We start from the raw sequence: 16,102 nt of genomic DNA on the forward strand, positions 1-16,102 counted from the left end.
CTTAATAATCCAATTGCATCTCTTGTGCCCTTGCCTCTTCTGAACCCGAACTGCTCCTCCTCAACTTCTTTATTTGTTCTTTCATATAACCTGTTCAGTATTCAGAGCAGAATTTTAGCTGCATGAGATATGAGACTAACAGTTCTATAATCCTCACATCTCTTTGGGTTCGATTTCTTAGCCATTGGTATCATGATCGTTTTCAGAAAGTCTCTTGGCCATTCTCCTGTTTCATATATTTCATTGCATAATCGGAACAATTCTTTCTTTCCCTTGTCTCCTATATTTTTAATGAATTCGATTGGCATGTTATCTATTCCGGTTGCCTTTCCATTTCTAATCTCGGATATAGCCTTTTCAAACTCATCCCTAAGGATACTAAATCCTTTATCATCCTCGCCTACTTCATTTTCTACTTCAACATTTAGGCTACACGGTCTATCCCTACTCTCATATAAGTCTTCAACGTATTCTTTCCACCTTCCTATGACCTCATTTCTCTCGCTGACTACCTTCCCATTCTTATTTTCTACTGCCATCATAATACCCTCTTGATAAATGTAAGAATTCTTTATATTGGAGACGTGAAATTTCAAAATTAAACTCAATTAGAAACGAACCAATACATGTTTAGGTTTTCCGAAAATTCTGTCCTAAGATGAGAATGGAAAATAGTGTCTACCTATTAAAATTTCTGCATTTGCTTACGTTTGAGGTGTGAAATTTGGCTTTGATTTCTTAACTATAAGTAATTGAACGTATGTTTCCGGAAATTCCCCTCTTAAAGATGGAGAAAAGACACGATTTCTATAATATTAAAATTTACCACTATTTATTCAGAAAATGTCATGAAATGTGAAATTCGCTTAAATTCGTAATGTGAAATTTCGTAAACCAACTCTGAACTAAAAAGAATGGAATACGTATTTCAGAGTTTTCGAAATTCTCCTTTTAAGCAGAAGGAGGGAGGAATTAATTTACTTATTTCTCGACATTCAAACCGGCGTTCGCTGTCTCATCATCATAGAATGTTCGAGGAGAATTACTGAACATATTTAGAACTACTCTAGAGCATGGTTTCATCATATCACTTACACTGAAATGTGTATCCTAAGGGGAGGGGTCAAGGTCTAAAATATTTGCTAAAAATACAGTATCTTTCAAATCTCTCATGTATGAAGATGAGATTTAATATAAAAACCAAGTAGACACGCAACCCAGCGTTCTAGGAAATTCCACTTCCCTCTCATCTCATGAAAAATGATTGAGAATTTTAGAACATAGTTAGCACTTGGCTGAAGCCATTTCTTAATCATGTCAGTTTCATTAAAATTTGTATCCTAAGAGGGTGGGGGAGTTAATATATACGACGAAAATTAAATATCTTCCAAGCCAAGGAGATGAAACTAGGTATATAACTTTTTACTTAACGAGGTCATCATGTGGACATGCCCCAGCGTTTTCGAAAATTCTGCTTCCAAAAGAGGTTACAGTGTGGCAAAATGTTTGAAACGTCTGAAATGAATTTTTAAACATATTTAGCATGTTGGACATTTCTATTTTATCAACTCACTTCGAAATAAAAGAATCCTAAAAGCAGAAGAGAATTTAGATTTCTTGCAAAGAATAAATACTGCATCGTATGAAACACATTTTTGAACATGGTCGAGCTAGGGGTTTTATTTCACTTTTGTTCAAATAAGTTACGTAATGGGGAAAGAGTGATCAAATATAACTTTCAAATATTTCCCATAAACCTATTCTACCCGTACCAGTAGCGTAGCGTGATATTCCGAAATGGGGATGCCAAAGTTAGTCACTTGTGCGATACAATACTACTAAAATCAGCAATACATAGCTATACCGATGGGAAATATAGGGTTATTAAAAAATTTAGGGGGGAGGCCCCCTAGTTGGTGGCCTAGTGTGATATACAGAAGCAAATGCGTCTATTACGTTAGAAGCCAATAAGCAATTATCTCAGCTCCTTCTTACCACTACCATGTGACAAGAAAACTTGGCCCCGCTGTTGTATGAACATTGTTTCCAGTATAGTTCACTTTATTTCTTTCTCCTGGGCAGCTTCTTTCTTCGCATACCATACTTCAGTCTCGTTCTTTAAAAAGTCACCCCTAGAAATTTGTCATCTTGAGTCCGGAACTCAGACGCCCATTCGTGAATATGGACATGAGTGTATACGTATATCATTTGATGCAAATAGAAAGCACTTAAACCAACTCAGGGGGCCTGCTTCTGTGTATGTATTTCGTTGTCAGATATCCAGATACTGAAGGCAAGGCCGCAAATCTGTGTTCGACATTCGGGGAACGGGTAAGACCGTTCCTATTTTATTAAAGCTATGTTCAAAATATTTCTGAAGTTGAAAAACAATGCTGTGGAGGATCAGAGGACCAGAGTTGTCTTCAACATTGGGAGGAGGGCAGATTTGAGGGTTATTCGGGAGGAAGGGAGATGAGATTCATATTACGGTAGATGAATCTGATTTCTGAGGTGAATCTGTTGTATTTTATATACCAGGGGATGTAGATGAAATTAAGTACGTATCAGTACCGTGAACACATTCTGAAATCTGAATACATGCATATTTATAATTGATATGTATCTATTTACGCATCCACAATGATCCACATTAAAATTTTAGGACACTTGTTTTGTAATAATATATATAATGACTTCCCCAAAACTATGAAAGAAAGTCAACTATGTATGGCGCAACAATACTCTTATTTGACCAAAATTATGATGATCACAATAGCATTATAGGAATCTTTGCAGGAATTAAACAAGTAGCTGCAGATAGACTAACAATAATTAATGACAATGAAATATTAAAGAATACGATTCTTTTTTAAAAATAAAACAAGTCAAGGGACATAAATTTCATCTTGCTTTCCTTTGTAGCAGTTGGATACAAATCATCACAATTTCGAATCGGATAGTTGGGGGGGACAGTCCCCCTGCTCCAAGATTGAAGGGGACATGTCCTCCTCATCTCCCCAGGATACGTGCCAGTGACTGAAGGTTCCAAGCAATCCTTACGAGCGGCAAGGGGTACTGGCTTTCTTGGTCTACCAGATCGGTGATCGTGATTCTACAGAATGCTTTATATTTATGCTTGTGTGTGTGAGCTCCCTCAAAGAGTTTCTGGCCACGCTACTGGACATACTATGTATTTATGATGAAGATTAATAATTTGCCTTTAATTACGATTACAATTACGATGCATTTAATTATGATTAAAGCATAACTATTTTTATACTATTATTTACATAACCGGCATGCTTCAAAAAGACATTGAATTAACCACTTTTGTTTTGTTCTATCTTCTTGATGTTAGCGCTCGTACGTTCTGTACAGAAACTATAACTTAGTTCAAGATACATAGAGTTGGAAATACTTGAATACGCCAGCGCATATCTAAAGCAAAATGTAGAGTTGCAAGGGATGAAGAGAGTAGTAGTTGGGCATGCGCATTCGACAGAAAGCAGACGAAAACCACGTTGCTTGCAGTAGGCCTGGATGCCCAAGGAACATAGTATACGACAAGAGGAAAGAGAGAAAATGTGCATCTAAGTGATGCGCATGCGTAGGTTCCACCTGTCAAAGTAAGGCGAGAGAAGACATCCAAAAGATTGCAGTGGAAATAATTGTGATAATAATTACAAGCAAACAATTTATATACAATGAAATACGTATTTTTTCTTATTAACAGGGGATGCCGGGCATACCGGCGTTCCCTTACGCTACGCCGCTGACCCGTACGAAGAACGGGCTTGCATATAATAATAGTAAATAATAGCCATATTCTCACAAATTTATATTTATTTCCAGCAAGATTCCTGCATAGCATTGTAGTGCAGTGGAATATTATATTTTACCAGTTTTGTCAATGAAACCATAGTTCTTACAGAATAGTTATTTCGTGTTTAAATATTTAATTTAATGTTTGTTACAACATTCGTAATATTTGTAATTTTAAATTTAGTTCTGTCAGAGACTCGCACCCCTAGATTAGGAGCCACTGTTCTAGGGACTGCCTAGAAACTTTGAATTTACACCTACATAGGATTTGTGACGTGGGGTACCACTAAGAAAATTTTTTGAAAATTCACGAAAAGAGGAGGAATTGTGGTGAGAGATATTTTAATAAGATACCGTCATCTCCGAAACGTATAGGACTGGGAACTTAAAATTTGGTATTTGGATTTCCAATTTAAAATAATTTAACACGTGTTTCACGATTTCTTTTATATCTTAGTAATAAAGGAGAAGGAAAAGGTGAGAATAGGAATTATTACTCATATAACAGCATATCGGTATCTCAGAATCTCTGAAAGTTACAAACATGAAATTTGGCTTTAGGACTTCTCATTTAAAACAAAATCACTTAAAGACAGTAAACAGGACCACCCAATATTTTTCAATTAAAATTGAAACCAGAAGTTGTAGTAGATATCTACCACGTAGTGTTATTTACTAGTGATTATAGTGGAGATGGAATATATTCTAGGGACGCTTAATCGAATACAAAAACCGTGCCTATCTATTGCCGTTTGTCATATACAGTCTTGTTCAAGAAAACTTTGCCACTCATCTCTCTTTGAAAAGGCCTGTAGTCTTACCTACAGTTAAAATTAAATCAAATAAATGTGAATTTTGTTTGGTCGATTAAGAGCCACAGCATTATAATTTCCTTTTGCGGTTGCAAGAATATCATCTTTCATAGCAGAGTGAGTGGTCAATTTTTCTTGAACAAGACTGTACAACAATGAACGTTAAAACCGGAAGTGGTTGATTTCTAATAATTACGTTTGATTACAGGGTAAAAGAGGAGATGGTACCTATTTTAAGAACGCTAACTCATTTTTTTAAAAGAAAAAAAAACTCTTCTTGCTGTCTCTTATAGGTCATGTTCTATGTATATTACATTGAACCTGGAAGTCATACTGGATTATCAGGGTGTCTATCGGTTACGAAAAGGATTAAAGAAAGTCACGAAATCAGAAAATAGTCATGAAAGTCAAGAAATTTTGCTTTTGAGTCACGATTCATTTTATCTGTACAAATATAAGTACATACTTGTAAATGTTGTTCTATAAAATGTCAAAATTCACCACCAAAAGAGCATATGGTTTTAGACGCTACCAAATCACAAGTAAAGCACGCTTCTATCACGTGCGTGAAAATTGGCCCAAGTCGCACCCAAATTCGCTTTTGAGAATGTTACTAAATTTAATGGTTTGTTAAAGAAAAGGTCATGAAATTTCATTTTGGAATTTTAATAGACACCCTGTCATTTCTGATTTTATTCGAGTGTTATGGAAAGACAAAATGTATTCTTGGGATGCTCCGTCGATTGTCGAAAACAACTTCTCGCTATCTATTACAGCTTTTGCTCCACAGTAATGGAAAATAAACCGAAAATTGTTGATTTCTACCGCTTCTAGTTTTATCAGTGTTAAGGATAGAAATGAAAGGTGTTCTTGGAATCTTTTAGTCGATTTCCCAAAACTGCTTCTCGCTATATATTACCGTTTTTCCCCATTCAATGTTAAAGCGGAAACTTGTTTATTTCTGCCACTTTCTATTTCAATACAGTATTAAGGATGGAGTTGAAAGGTATTCTTGGAATGTTAAATCGACTGCCGGAAACCGTTTCTTGCTAACTATTACCCTTTTTGGTTTACAGGATCAACGTTAAAAGCCAAAATGGTTGATTTCTACCACTCCTTGTTTCTGATCCACAACCTCCTGGTTTATGATCCTCTACTAACGAACGCTTTCGAGATAATTACTTTAGCTATCAATTGCAAAAAACAGAAGTCAAATTCAGTTTCGTTCAAGAGTTTCGTGCGGAGTAACGGACGGGATGGACCAAAGTACTAACTGTACAATATTATTATAAATCTTACTCTGTAATCCCAATAATTAGATCCATATTTCAGCGTTTTTGATTGTGATCTAGAAGGGAAGAAAAGGGTTTGGAAGAGAATAGAGGTGAATATTACAATTATTATTTTACTAAGATGTTTATATCTCGGGATCCCGTAAAGTTGAAGACATGAAGTCAACGCCTGTGGGAGTATCACCATTGATCTCAGCGACCGCGAAAACTATGGATTTGATACTAATATCGGTCATTTTGGGATATTTTTTACATGCCTCGGTATCCACCCCCCGCTGACTCCCGGACCGCATACTTGCAAGTCATCGCTAATGGAAGTATCACCATTGATTTCAGCGACCGCGAAAACTATGGATTTGACACTAATATCGGTCATTTTGAATTACCTCTATATGTCTTGGTATCTCACCCCCCTCCGGTGACCCCGGCCCGGAGCCGAATAGCGTGAATTTGGAAATTAATGCGACTGGAGTTTCACCATTGATTTCAGCGACCGCGAAAATAAGAATTCGACACTAATAGCTCCAGTGGTAGAGCGTTGGCTTCGCATTCGGGAGGTCGTGGCTTCGAATCCCGCTGTCTACCATCCTGACAAGTTTTCCAGGGTTTCCCTCAGTCCTACCAGGCAAATGCAGGGATGGCACCTACTAAACTGGCCCTGGGCGATACCTTCCCAAATCCTTTCCATTGTTAATGTTGTTGGATATTCAATGCAAAATGGCCTCTGAGCTGTATCTGGTGATTGTTAAATAAATAAATAAATAGTAAAATATCGGTCATTTTCTACTACCTTTACATGTCCCGGTAAACGCCCCCCTGAGACACCCTGGTTCGAATTTCGACAAAAACGTTTACTCTTGTCTGGAGCCTTGACCAAGGTATTCGTGACAAATTTGGTAACGCTCGGTCAATTTGTCTGGTTCCCAAGCCGGTTCCGGTAAAAGACCAAATCGCTGCGTCTTGATCTGGGGCCTGGCCAAGCTACCCCTGACCAAAATTTGGTAACTCTCGGTCCACTCGTCTGCTTCCCAGGCCGCACACAAAAAGACAGACACAAAAACACAAACAAACTCTTTATTTTATTTATATTAAAAGATAGTTTACAAGACAGTATTCAGTATCTACTTTTTATAATAATTGAGGTAATAACGAAAGGAAAATTGTTATATTTGAATAAAGAGGAGAAGGACGTAAATATTGCAAAATCTTTTTCAATACTTTTTTTATTATTTTGCTCGAAATGTCTTCATAGTTTGTTATTAAAATACTTGCCAACATATCCTCATTTTATTGTCCTAACAAACCAATATATATTGATAGTAAAATAGTTTAGATTGATCGAGGTACTGTCTCTTCAGAATTTCATGTCACTCCCCCTCACCGCTACGAAATGTTGGCTAAACGAACCAATATATGTTCCAGTAAAATAGTTTAAAGTGATCGAGCCCCTTTTATGATGACCACAGTATTTCATGTCACGGACCCCCCCCCCCCCCCCTTCACGAAATCCTGGCTACGTGCCTGCAACACTGTCAGTAGCTACGTCCTCGACTAATATACATTTACAAGCACAGCTTTATTTTCGTATTTTTTTTCAACAGTTAACCAATCAAAAACCGTATTGTAATTCAAAGTACTTATTATATTTTTATCGCAAAACAACATGTGGTTAACTTCTTAAATATTTCGCTCCGCAGGAACTCGTTCAGCGCGTGCAATAAGCAAAAACAACATGCTTGGCGTCTCACAAATGACAAAGGACAAAAAAGAAAAGCAAAAGCAGCACAGCAGTGCCTTATCGCAGTCAGAGCTGACAACATAGTTTTGGTCGTCACATACGCCAATAGACCTACAAGTGGTGTTCAAGAATTATACAGTTACAATATACGTTGTGCCACAGTAGCGCTACAGGCGGAATGTGCACGAACTACAAATGAACATGTTTCTTACAAGTATCAGTCACTGTTGAACCCTCTTTACATTCTACACATCCTTTTTTCTCCCACTTTTTGACCTTGACAAGCAGAAATACCAGGCTTTCCGAGTTCACAACCATAAACTGTTTGTGTACAGAGTACGTTTTCAGTTCTTCGAATGACTCTGCGCGCGAAGAACAGGGGTGATGATCGGGCTTCCGAATACGGCAGCCGGAAACACCCGGTTGCAACTTTAAATGTAAAATACAAATATAGAGCCTTGACTATGTCGTGAGGCTGTATATATATATATATATATATATATATATATATATATATATATATATATATATATATATATATATATATATATATATATATATATATAATAATAATAATTTAGTCCTCCTTCCAAATTTTCCCGTTTTTTTCCGAGCCTTGGTATTTTTTTACTTTAATTCCGTTTTTTCCGATCCTCTACAACACTATATGTGAGGAATAATATTTATGGATTTTCTAGGAATGCAACTACTTGTTCACATGTCATCATTTAACAAAGTATTTCACTTCAGTTGAATTTATTCTTGTCTCGATTAGCGTATAAGTCGTATCGTAATTGTAGGACCAATTTCTGGATTTAGATATACATTTTTTTTTCTTTGTAGTAAATATTGTTTATTCCTTTATAAATTTTGAAATGTCCTTATTTCTACTTCTAAAGACTTGTGAAAATATGAGCAAAATCGATCCCCTCACAATATAGGTAGTTTTTGACGTCGACATACATTGAATATTAAAAGAAGTAATTAAAAATATTCGGATATCTTTTACAGGATAAGATATAAGGTACAGAAAGTGAAAATTTTAGAAATAATAGGAAATGAATGTGGTAAAATACGTTCAAACTAGTTCGTATATTTCTAAACTAAAAGTAATTTTAGTACTTATACTTCCGAGAAATATAGGTGTATCTATTCCTTCGCTTAATTTGTTTTGAAATGAAATAAAAGTTTTTTTTAAATATCATTTTTGTTTTTTTTTAATAAACGCCTGTATGTAGCGGCTACTTACTGTCAAAAATGCAATCTTAAGAATAATTAGTACGTGGTTTCTGTCGAAACTTTGTTCAGAACATTAATTCATGACTTTAGAAGTATTTAAAGATAATGAAGCTATAATAATGTGTTTATTTGTTCGAAGGAAATTTTTTGTAAAGTTAAGAAAATTGAGTCGGCATAAATAATCCTTCAATATGCTTTCCGAAAAAATTTGCGTTACTTATCGAGAGCTGTAATATAGATCTACTTTTCCGACTGTCATGATTTGATAGCCTTGACAGGAATATGATGTCAGATTTTTAAAATACTTGCAGAATTAAATGTAAAAGTACAATTAATAAAATCTTCCTTGTAGTGGAAGACGTTAAAGATGAAGAATTCTGCAGTGGCAGATTGGAAAGGATTTGTGGAGTCACTGACTAGGAATCGTACCGAGCAGCTGGATCTCAGGAAGATGATCATTCCAGGACAACCAGATCAGGACAGTTTTTGGGATAAATTTCTGGAAGCAATAGGAGGAGCCAAGTACCTGAAAAAGATTGAGCTATGTCGATGTCCAGCCAACGTGGTAGAATTGATAGCAGTATCTTGCCCTCAACTTGAAGCTATATGTGCAATGTCACTGAGGTAATCTATACTAATGTATAAAATTATGATATATGAAAGTATGTTTTTGTTTTATTTAACTCAAGAATTTCAGTGAAATATTCTCCTGTACTTAGAAAGAAAAATAAGTAGAAAGCTAGTATTCGCCGCAGACCGAAGTATTCTTTAAGTAGCGCTTTCGGAAAACCCGGTTTCCATCTTCAGCAAAAGTCAATTGACAGAACGTAGAATTAAAGAAGCTTACTATAAAAATATTCATAAAGAGAGACCTATACTTAATTTAGACAAGGAGATACAAATGCACTTTGGAGTGATCTTTTTATCACGTGTTTCCGTCGGTTGAAAGGAAACACAAAAGCAGTGATCACTGAGTGACTTCTGTTTTACAGGAGCCCATGTGCTTCATATTTTTTTATTTCTTTTTAACCTTTTCTACCCATCCATATTTATCTTTCATGCTTTAAATTCACTTCGAACTGTTTTAAGCTGAAGATGGAAATGGGTTTTCCAAAAGCGCTATTTAAAGGAATACTTTGGTCTGGGGTGAGTACTTATTTTTCTTTCTAAATATAATCACCGCTCACAATACACAGTGCATTAAAGAAAAGTAGGATAAGACTATATAAAAAAGTGGAGCAAGTCATCTAATTTGTAATCCGTTGATGTGCTGTTTGTCATTGGGTGGGTATTGTGTTTACTTTTATACTTCAAATAGTAAACACCGTATTGTTCAGGCTACATGTTAAAACTCGATATACTGTGTAAAGACCAATATATCGTGTAAATTAAGTTCCATATATTTATGTTTTGGACGGTAGGACGATATAACAATGAGGATGAAGCGGCGTAACGTTATGATGTTATAGGGGGCGAAAATGGTGTGAATTTAACGTAGTGCAATAGATAGTGGAATGGACTTCCATTCATGTTGATTATCATGTTTAGAAATTGTAATTTCAGTTGTATAGGAAAATAAATGTGATCGTGCAGCACTTCTTCAATAATAATAATAATAATAATAATAATAATAATAATAATAATAATAATAATAATAAACTTTTAACGACTTCGACATTATAAGAACTCTGCTACGGCAATTTGGTAGGGATATTATTCGTGAATATTTACGACATCGAAATGTAGCAAGAAAACTTCAGCTTGAAAATTCATATTTTAGCTTATGTAAATTCTAATTCGAATAAATAAAACTCGGAACAAAGCGCTACATTTTAATAAATATATTATTAAACTGTGTTACAATTTCGGCGTTATAACAATGCTTTGGGAAGATAGGAGCACTTCTAGAACATGTTATACGTGGGTCCTGGACAATTTCTAATCAGAACAGCTTCTGTATTTCGTTTTCAGATTTTCTAGTGTATAATGACTCCGCAGCTGTACCTGGAACCTGGAAGTATGTTAATAAGTACAGTTAGAAAAATCCTTAGCGTATTGCATAGAGAAATGTTTATACCAAAACGCAGCTTTGTGGAAAAGTAGACTAGATATACCGATATATCAGTTGAGTAATGAGTGCTATGTAACTTTAATTATATTAAAATTAAAAACTAGGTTACATTATTTAAGACTCCCTTTTCCAAAAATTAAAATATTTTTGGGTATACGATAGTTTTAATACAGTCCTTGTAAATCTTGAATAACTTCCATGAAAGTCTTGTGTTGTAGTTTCTCTTTTAGACAGTCCTGTTAATATATTATTTCTCAACATATTAACGGAACTTCGACAAGTAAATAAATGTGTTACTCAATTGTCGTTAGTATTACTGTACAATGTTATCATCTACTGCCAATGTAATCATTTCTATTACGAATTTGCCAGTTTCTGTAAGTCACTTACTCCCTACAGATGTACAATACTTGACATCGAAATAATAAAGGAAATGTTTTATTTTGATTACAGATCAAACAAAATATCATTAAATACAGTATGTCGACTCGAACATCTTCAGGAGTTGAGATTGAGAAGCATAGACTCTATAGCTTTGACCAGTCCTCTGGCTGGCTTACAAAGTCTTGTTCATTTGAAGCATTTGGTAAGTGTAACTAAACATTTTTAGATTTTTACTTACGCAACTATATGCTCATTCTAGATAATATAAGAATAATTACCCGAATACTTTTATTTATATATGTACACACCTGAATAGCTTACTTCTTATTTTATTTGAGCAATAATTTGTTACCATAAGTCCTGCTAATTTGTTTGAGCTTATTATACAAAGATTTGTTGTTTTTTAACATCGTGTGTTATTTGTTCTTCCCTGAATTATAAAATATACTAATTTTGTGGATCACCATAACGTGTTTTTTTAGTTACATTAGCATAGTTGGTGACCCACAATATCGTGTTTTATAATTCAGGTAAGAAGAAGTAAAACCGGATGGAATAAAGTGTAATCAACCAACTTTTTAAATAATCAGCCCAAAGAAGTCAGCAGGACTGGTGTTAACGAAATTATTCCTGAAATAAATTAGGAATTACGCTATTCAGGTAAAAATTGTGAAAAATGAAGTGAAATATTTTTTTACGTCCCATGGTTATGCTGGCTAGCCTAAAGGAGACGATTATGATGATAAATGAACGCAATGGGGGAATTAATAAAGTGGGAGGAAACGGAAGAACCTAGAAGAAGCCCACGCACATGGTGTTTGTCCACCACAAAGTCCACTTGGTGCGAACTAGTGGTGGACACAAAAACCGGTTGGGGAAACCCGAAACCGGTTTCGCTGGAAAAAAACCGACTCGGTTTTGGAGAAAACCGAAATGTCGGTTTTCGGATTTCGGTTTTTCTAGAAACCAGTTTCTGGATTTTATAAAAACTGGTTTTGCCCATCCCTAGTGCGAGCTGGGATCGACCCAGGACTCCGCACACTGGAGGTGAACGCTCTACTACGGAGCCACCACAGGGTAAAAATTTTATTCTTATAATTTTGGATAATATTTGTGCTTCTGCAATTGTATATAATATATAGGGGAGTTTATACATATATGTAGTAATAATTGCACTCTTGTGTTCTTCGCTGTTAACGAAAAATAATAGTAGTTTTTGCTAAGGACTGAAAATTTACCATTACCGGTATGTACTCACAAATCAATGTAAAAATTCCTGAACCATCATTAGAGACGAAATTTTTTCACAGCAATGTTGATATTTTGTAAGCATTAATTTTCACATTTATGTCGCATTTATTTTTTTAAATGTAGCTTAAGTTTTTTGTAAACAGTATATTTTTGATAGTAAGGTGTATCTAATACAAAAATGAGAATATACCTTGATTAGATGCACATTCTAGCTAATGTATTTACTGAAATATAGAAATTAATGCAAAATTTTAAACACTTCCTGTAACATTAGTTAAAGGATAACATGCAGTAAAATATTACCGATTCTTCTTTTAAGTTTGTTGTCCTTTCAGTAACAATCATATTATACTAGGAAAAAAATCTCTTAGCATTAACACTCGAGACTGGCAACCATATAGAACGTAACGAGCTGACTGCAAATGACCTGTGGTTAATTTTAAACTGTTTAACAATGATACAATGTCAACTTCCTTATCCTTACTGTTGAGAACTTCAATAACCTTACTTTTAAATTAACGGTGATCATGAACATTTTCACCACAAAACAGTCAGTAATTTAAACAACGATTCAATTGTGTTGATGTCTACATCTTTATGAGGTGAAACAGTTTCTGGATCAAATAACTCGCAGAGCTTTTTGTAAACTCTCCACACAGAATTGTCATCACTTGTTTGCGTATAAATTTGTAGCTTCATTAATACTTTTGACACGCAGGTTTTCAACTTCAACCTGGTGAGAAGCACTACTCTTTTTAATTAACTCTGCAGTAGCAGACCCAAATTTTCCTCTTGAGCTAACTCTAATTTATTTTGCAATTATTTCGTTTCCCCAACAATAAGGTAAGCGTAAGGATCCCGGCTGGTCTTAGTGACGCACAAAGAGGCGTTGAAAATCTCAGAAATTGACATCACGCCATGCAGGCTTACGGATTTTATGGAGAACTTAATTTAGCTCGTGCACGTTTTGAGTAAAGTGAAACGATTTTTAAGTTAAATACTATTGGAAATGCGCTTTTTAGTTGTTATTAGCAATAATTATCAAGAACTCACTTTTTCGCTTTTATTCGCATTTATCGCAAGTAATGCAGAGTTTCGCGATAATATAAACGTGATTTCTGGCTCTGAAACTAAAAGTTTGAGGTTTTCTGAAACATATACGCAATTGTTTAACGTTTTGCACATATCACATTAGCGAAAAAAGTTTCAACTCTAACCATCATGTACCGATAATGATGATTAAGGAGTCATGAAACATATGCGATTAAATTAATGAATAGTAGCTTAAGTGGAGTTCAAGGTTACTATTTTGTCCTGAACTGCGTTGTTTAATTTGCAGTAGCAGATACTCAAAATCAGTTTACCCAGGAGTATCCTTCAAATCGAAGGATGTAATATGTTAAAGCAATCTTATTTTGATATTAACTCAATCTCACATCTACAAATTATTCGCCAGTGTAATACTTCGAGATTTTTCTTCATATATAATGTAAAAATCGTCATGTAGTCAATAAAGACCATTCACAGGTTTTCACAAGTCTCGTTTTTTTATTTTATTTATTTTAAATAAATAGGGATAATAATTTTATTCAGCAATACGTAGTACTTACGAAACTCTGGAATAAAAGGGTCATTATTTCCGAGTTGCTGGAGGGAACGATAGTTTAATGGTATAGAGCGCTCACTTCTGGCACGAGGGTTCGTGGCTTGATTTCAGACTGTGTGACATTGTGGTGGATAACATTGTGCTAGTGGATTTTATTTTCTCCCACATCCTCATTCCATCAATTCTTGCGCACAAATGCACTTTCATTAACCATCTGTCTTCTTTTACTTAAAGAGCATGTCTGACGTAAAACTGAAATATTTCATCTTCAAGTTCTTGCTCAATTGTTGAGATATGCGCTAGCAAAATGTATGACTTCATAATAATTAATTGCAAGAGAAACCTTAAAATAATAATAATTTGAAATCACGTAATAGAGTTGTTATATTTCAAAAAAGCGAAAATACAGGATTGCATTTATGAGTTTCTCAAAACAGTAGTATATATTTATATTATTTAAATGTGTATTCAGTAGTAGAAATTTATATTCGTGTTATATATTATAATTTGCTTTTAAATTACAGACTTTGACGTCCTTCAAAGATCTGGGAAGCGCAGGGTTGAAAGTAATTGGCAACTTGGTACATTTGCAGTCGTTAGAATTGGGAGAATGTACCATATTTAAAAAGGAGTTCGCTTCAGCAGTGGCCAAACTACGGAACTTACAGAAGCTGAGATTAGAAAAGGGCAGTGCTGGTCCTCATTCTGAACTCTTGTTCACTTTGAGTCATCTTCCAAACCTCACACATCTCGAGTTAATTAATTTTGATGTGAAACCTCAGTTTGATGAGGCCATCAAAGCATGCCAACAGTTAAAGAAATTCCTTATCATTCCATCATACTTAGCTCATGTAAGTATTTATGTATGTAGAAGCAGAATATAAGTAATTTCATATGACGTGTGTGTGAATAGGATAGGTTAATGTCAATGCAGAATATAAGTAGCATTTTGTATGATGTATGTGTCAGTTTTGTGAAAACTTCCTGTACTTGCGTTTCAGTGTTGTTTTTAGAGACTATTACCAAAGAGTAACAGCAGCCGCTCAGCACATGTATCGAACTAACACTAATGATGGTGAAAACAAGTTTTTGCGTAGAATAGGTAAACTAAAAGAATATCACCCACTAGAATAGGTAAACTAAAAGAATATCACCCACGTACTTAAATAAATAAATAAATAAATAAATAAAGGTTACGAATTTTCTGAAAAGATCCAAGGTTAAAAAGGAAATGGGTGGATTCTTGTTTCGTAGCGTTCATGTTAGTGCCGTTCCCTCCCTCACAAAGTAGAAAGTGCTTATGATGCAATTTGTGAATCCAAAATATCGTACATTGGGACGTCTAAGAGAACATTATTATTAGATCCAAAGAACACGCACGGTATTATAGTTATAAAAAAAAATAAAAAAAAATCAAATTCACAAATTGAAAATTAGATTTTAGAGTCATTCTTTATTAAGTGTAAAAGTACAAAACTGTATATTAATTCTGACAATGGGTGTGGAAAGATAAAGATAAGGATCAGTACACGTAAGGAGATAAATTGTAACGTGATCTCAACTTGGTTGAATTGTGCACGCCTTTGGCGTAGTAGACCTGGGTTCAATTCCCAGCGGGAGCTCATGTAGTTCGGATCCCACGTTAAGCTGTAGGTTCGCTGCTGGACGGGACGCTAAGCTCAAATCCAATCCAGTTTAAGTTTAGGTTGGTTGAAGTTCACTAATTCAGAAAGAAAATTAAGAGGGCGAAATAGATAATGATGTAAGGAAAAATCTGTTGTTGATTGCTTTCATTTGTCGGAAAATGTGGTAAAACTCAACAAAATCTATTATGTTAATGTTTTCCCTGCAAAATCTGGAAATTCGACGTCTCTAAACAGATGCTTT

General features: G+C 34.9%; 1 protein-coding gene across 2 annotated transcripts in view; it reads left to right on the forward strand.

Annotated features, from left to right (window-relative positions):
* Nucleotides 1–16,102, forward strand: part of LOC145694974 (uncharacterized) — a 90,507-nt gene that overhangs the window by 64,152 nt on the left and 10,253 nt on the right. For both annotated transcript variants that reach the window (XM_081771788.1, XM_081771787.1), the window contains exons 8-10: nucleotides 9,256–9,527; nucleotides 11,428–11,560; nucleotides 14,740–15,066. In XM_081771788.1, the coding sequence (XP_081627914.1) occupies nucleotides 9,256–9,527; nucleotides 11,428–11,560; nucleotides 14,740–15,066 (732 nt within the window). The remainder of the gene's footprint in view (nucleotides 1–9,255; nucleotides 9,528–11,427; nucleotides 11,561–14,739; nucleotides 15,067–16,102) is intronic.

The sequence above is a fragment of the Thermobia domestica genome, chromosome 9 (genome assembly GCF_964235325.1).
Source record: "Thermobia domestica chromosome 9, izTheDome1.hap1.1, whole genome shotgun sequence".
Classification (NCBI taxonomy): Eukaryota; Metazoa; Arthropoda; class Insecta; order Zygentoma; family Lepismatidae; genus Thermobia; species Thermobia domestica.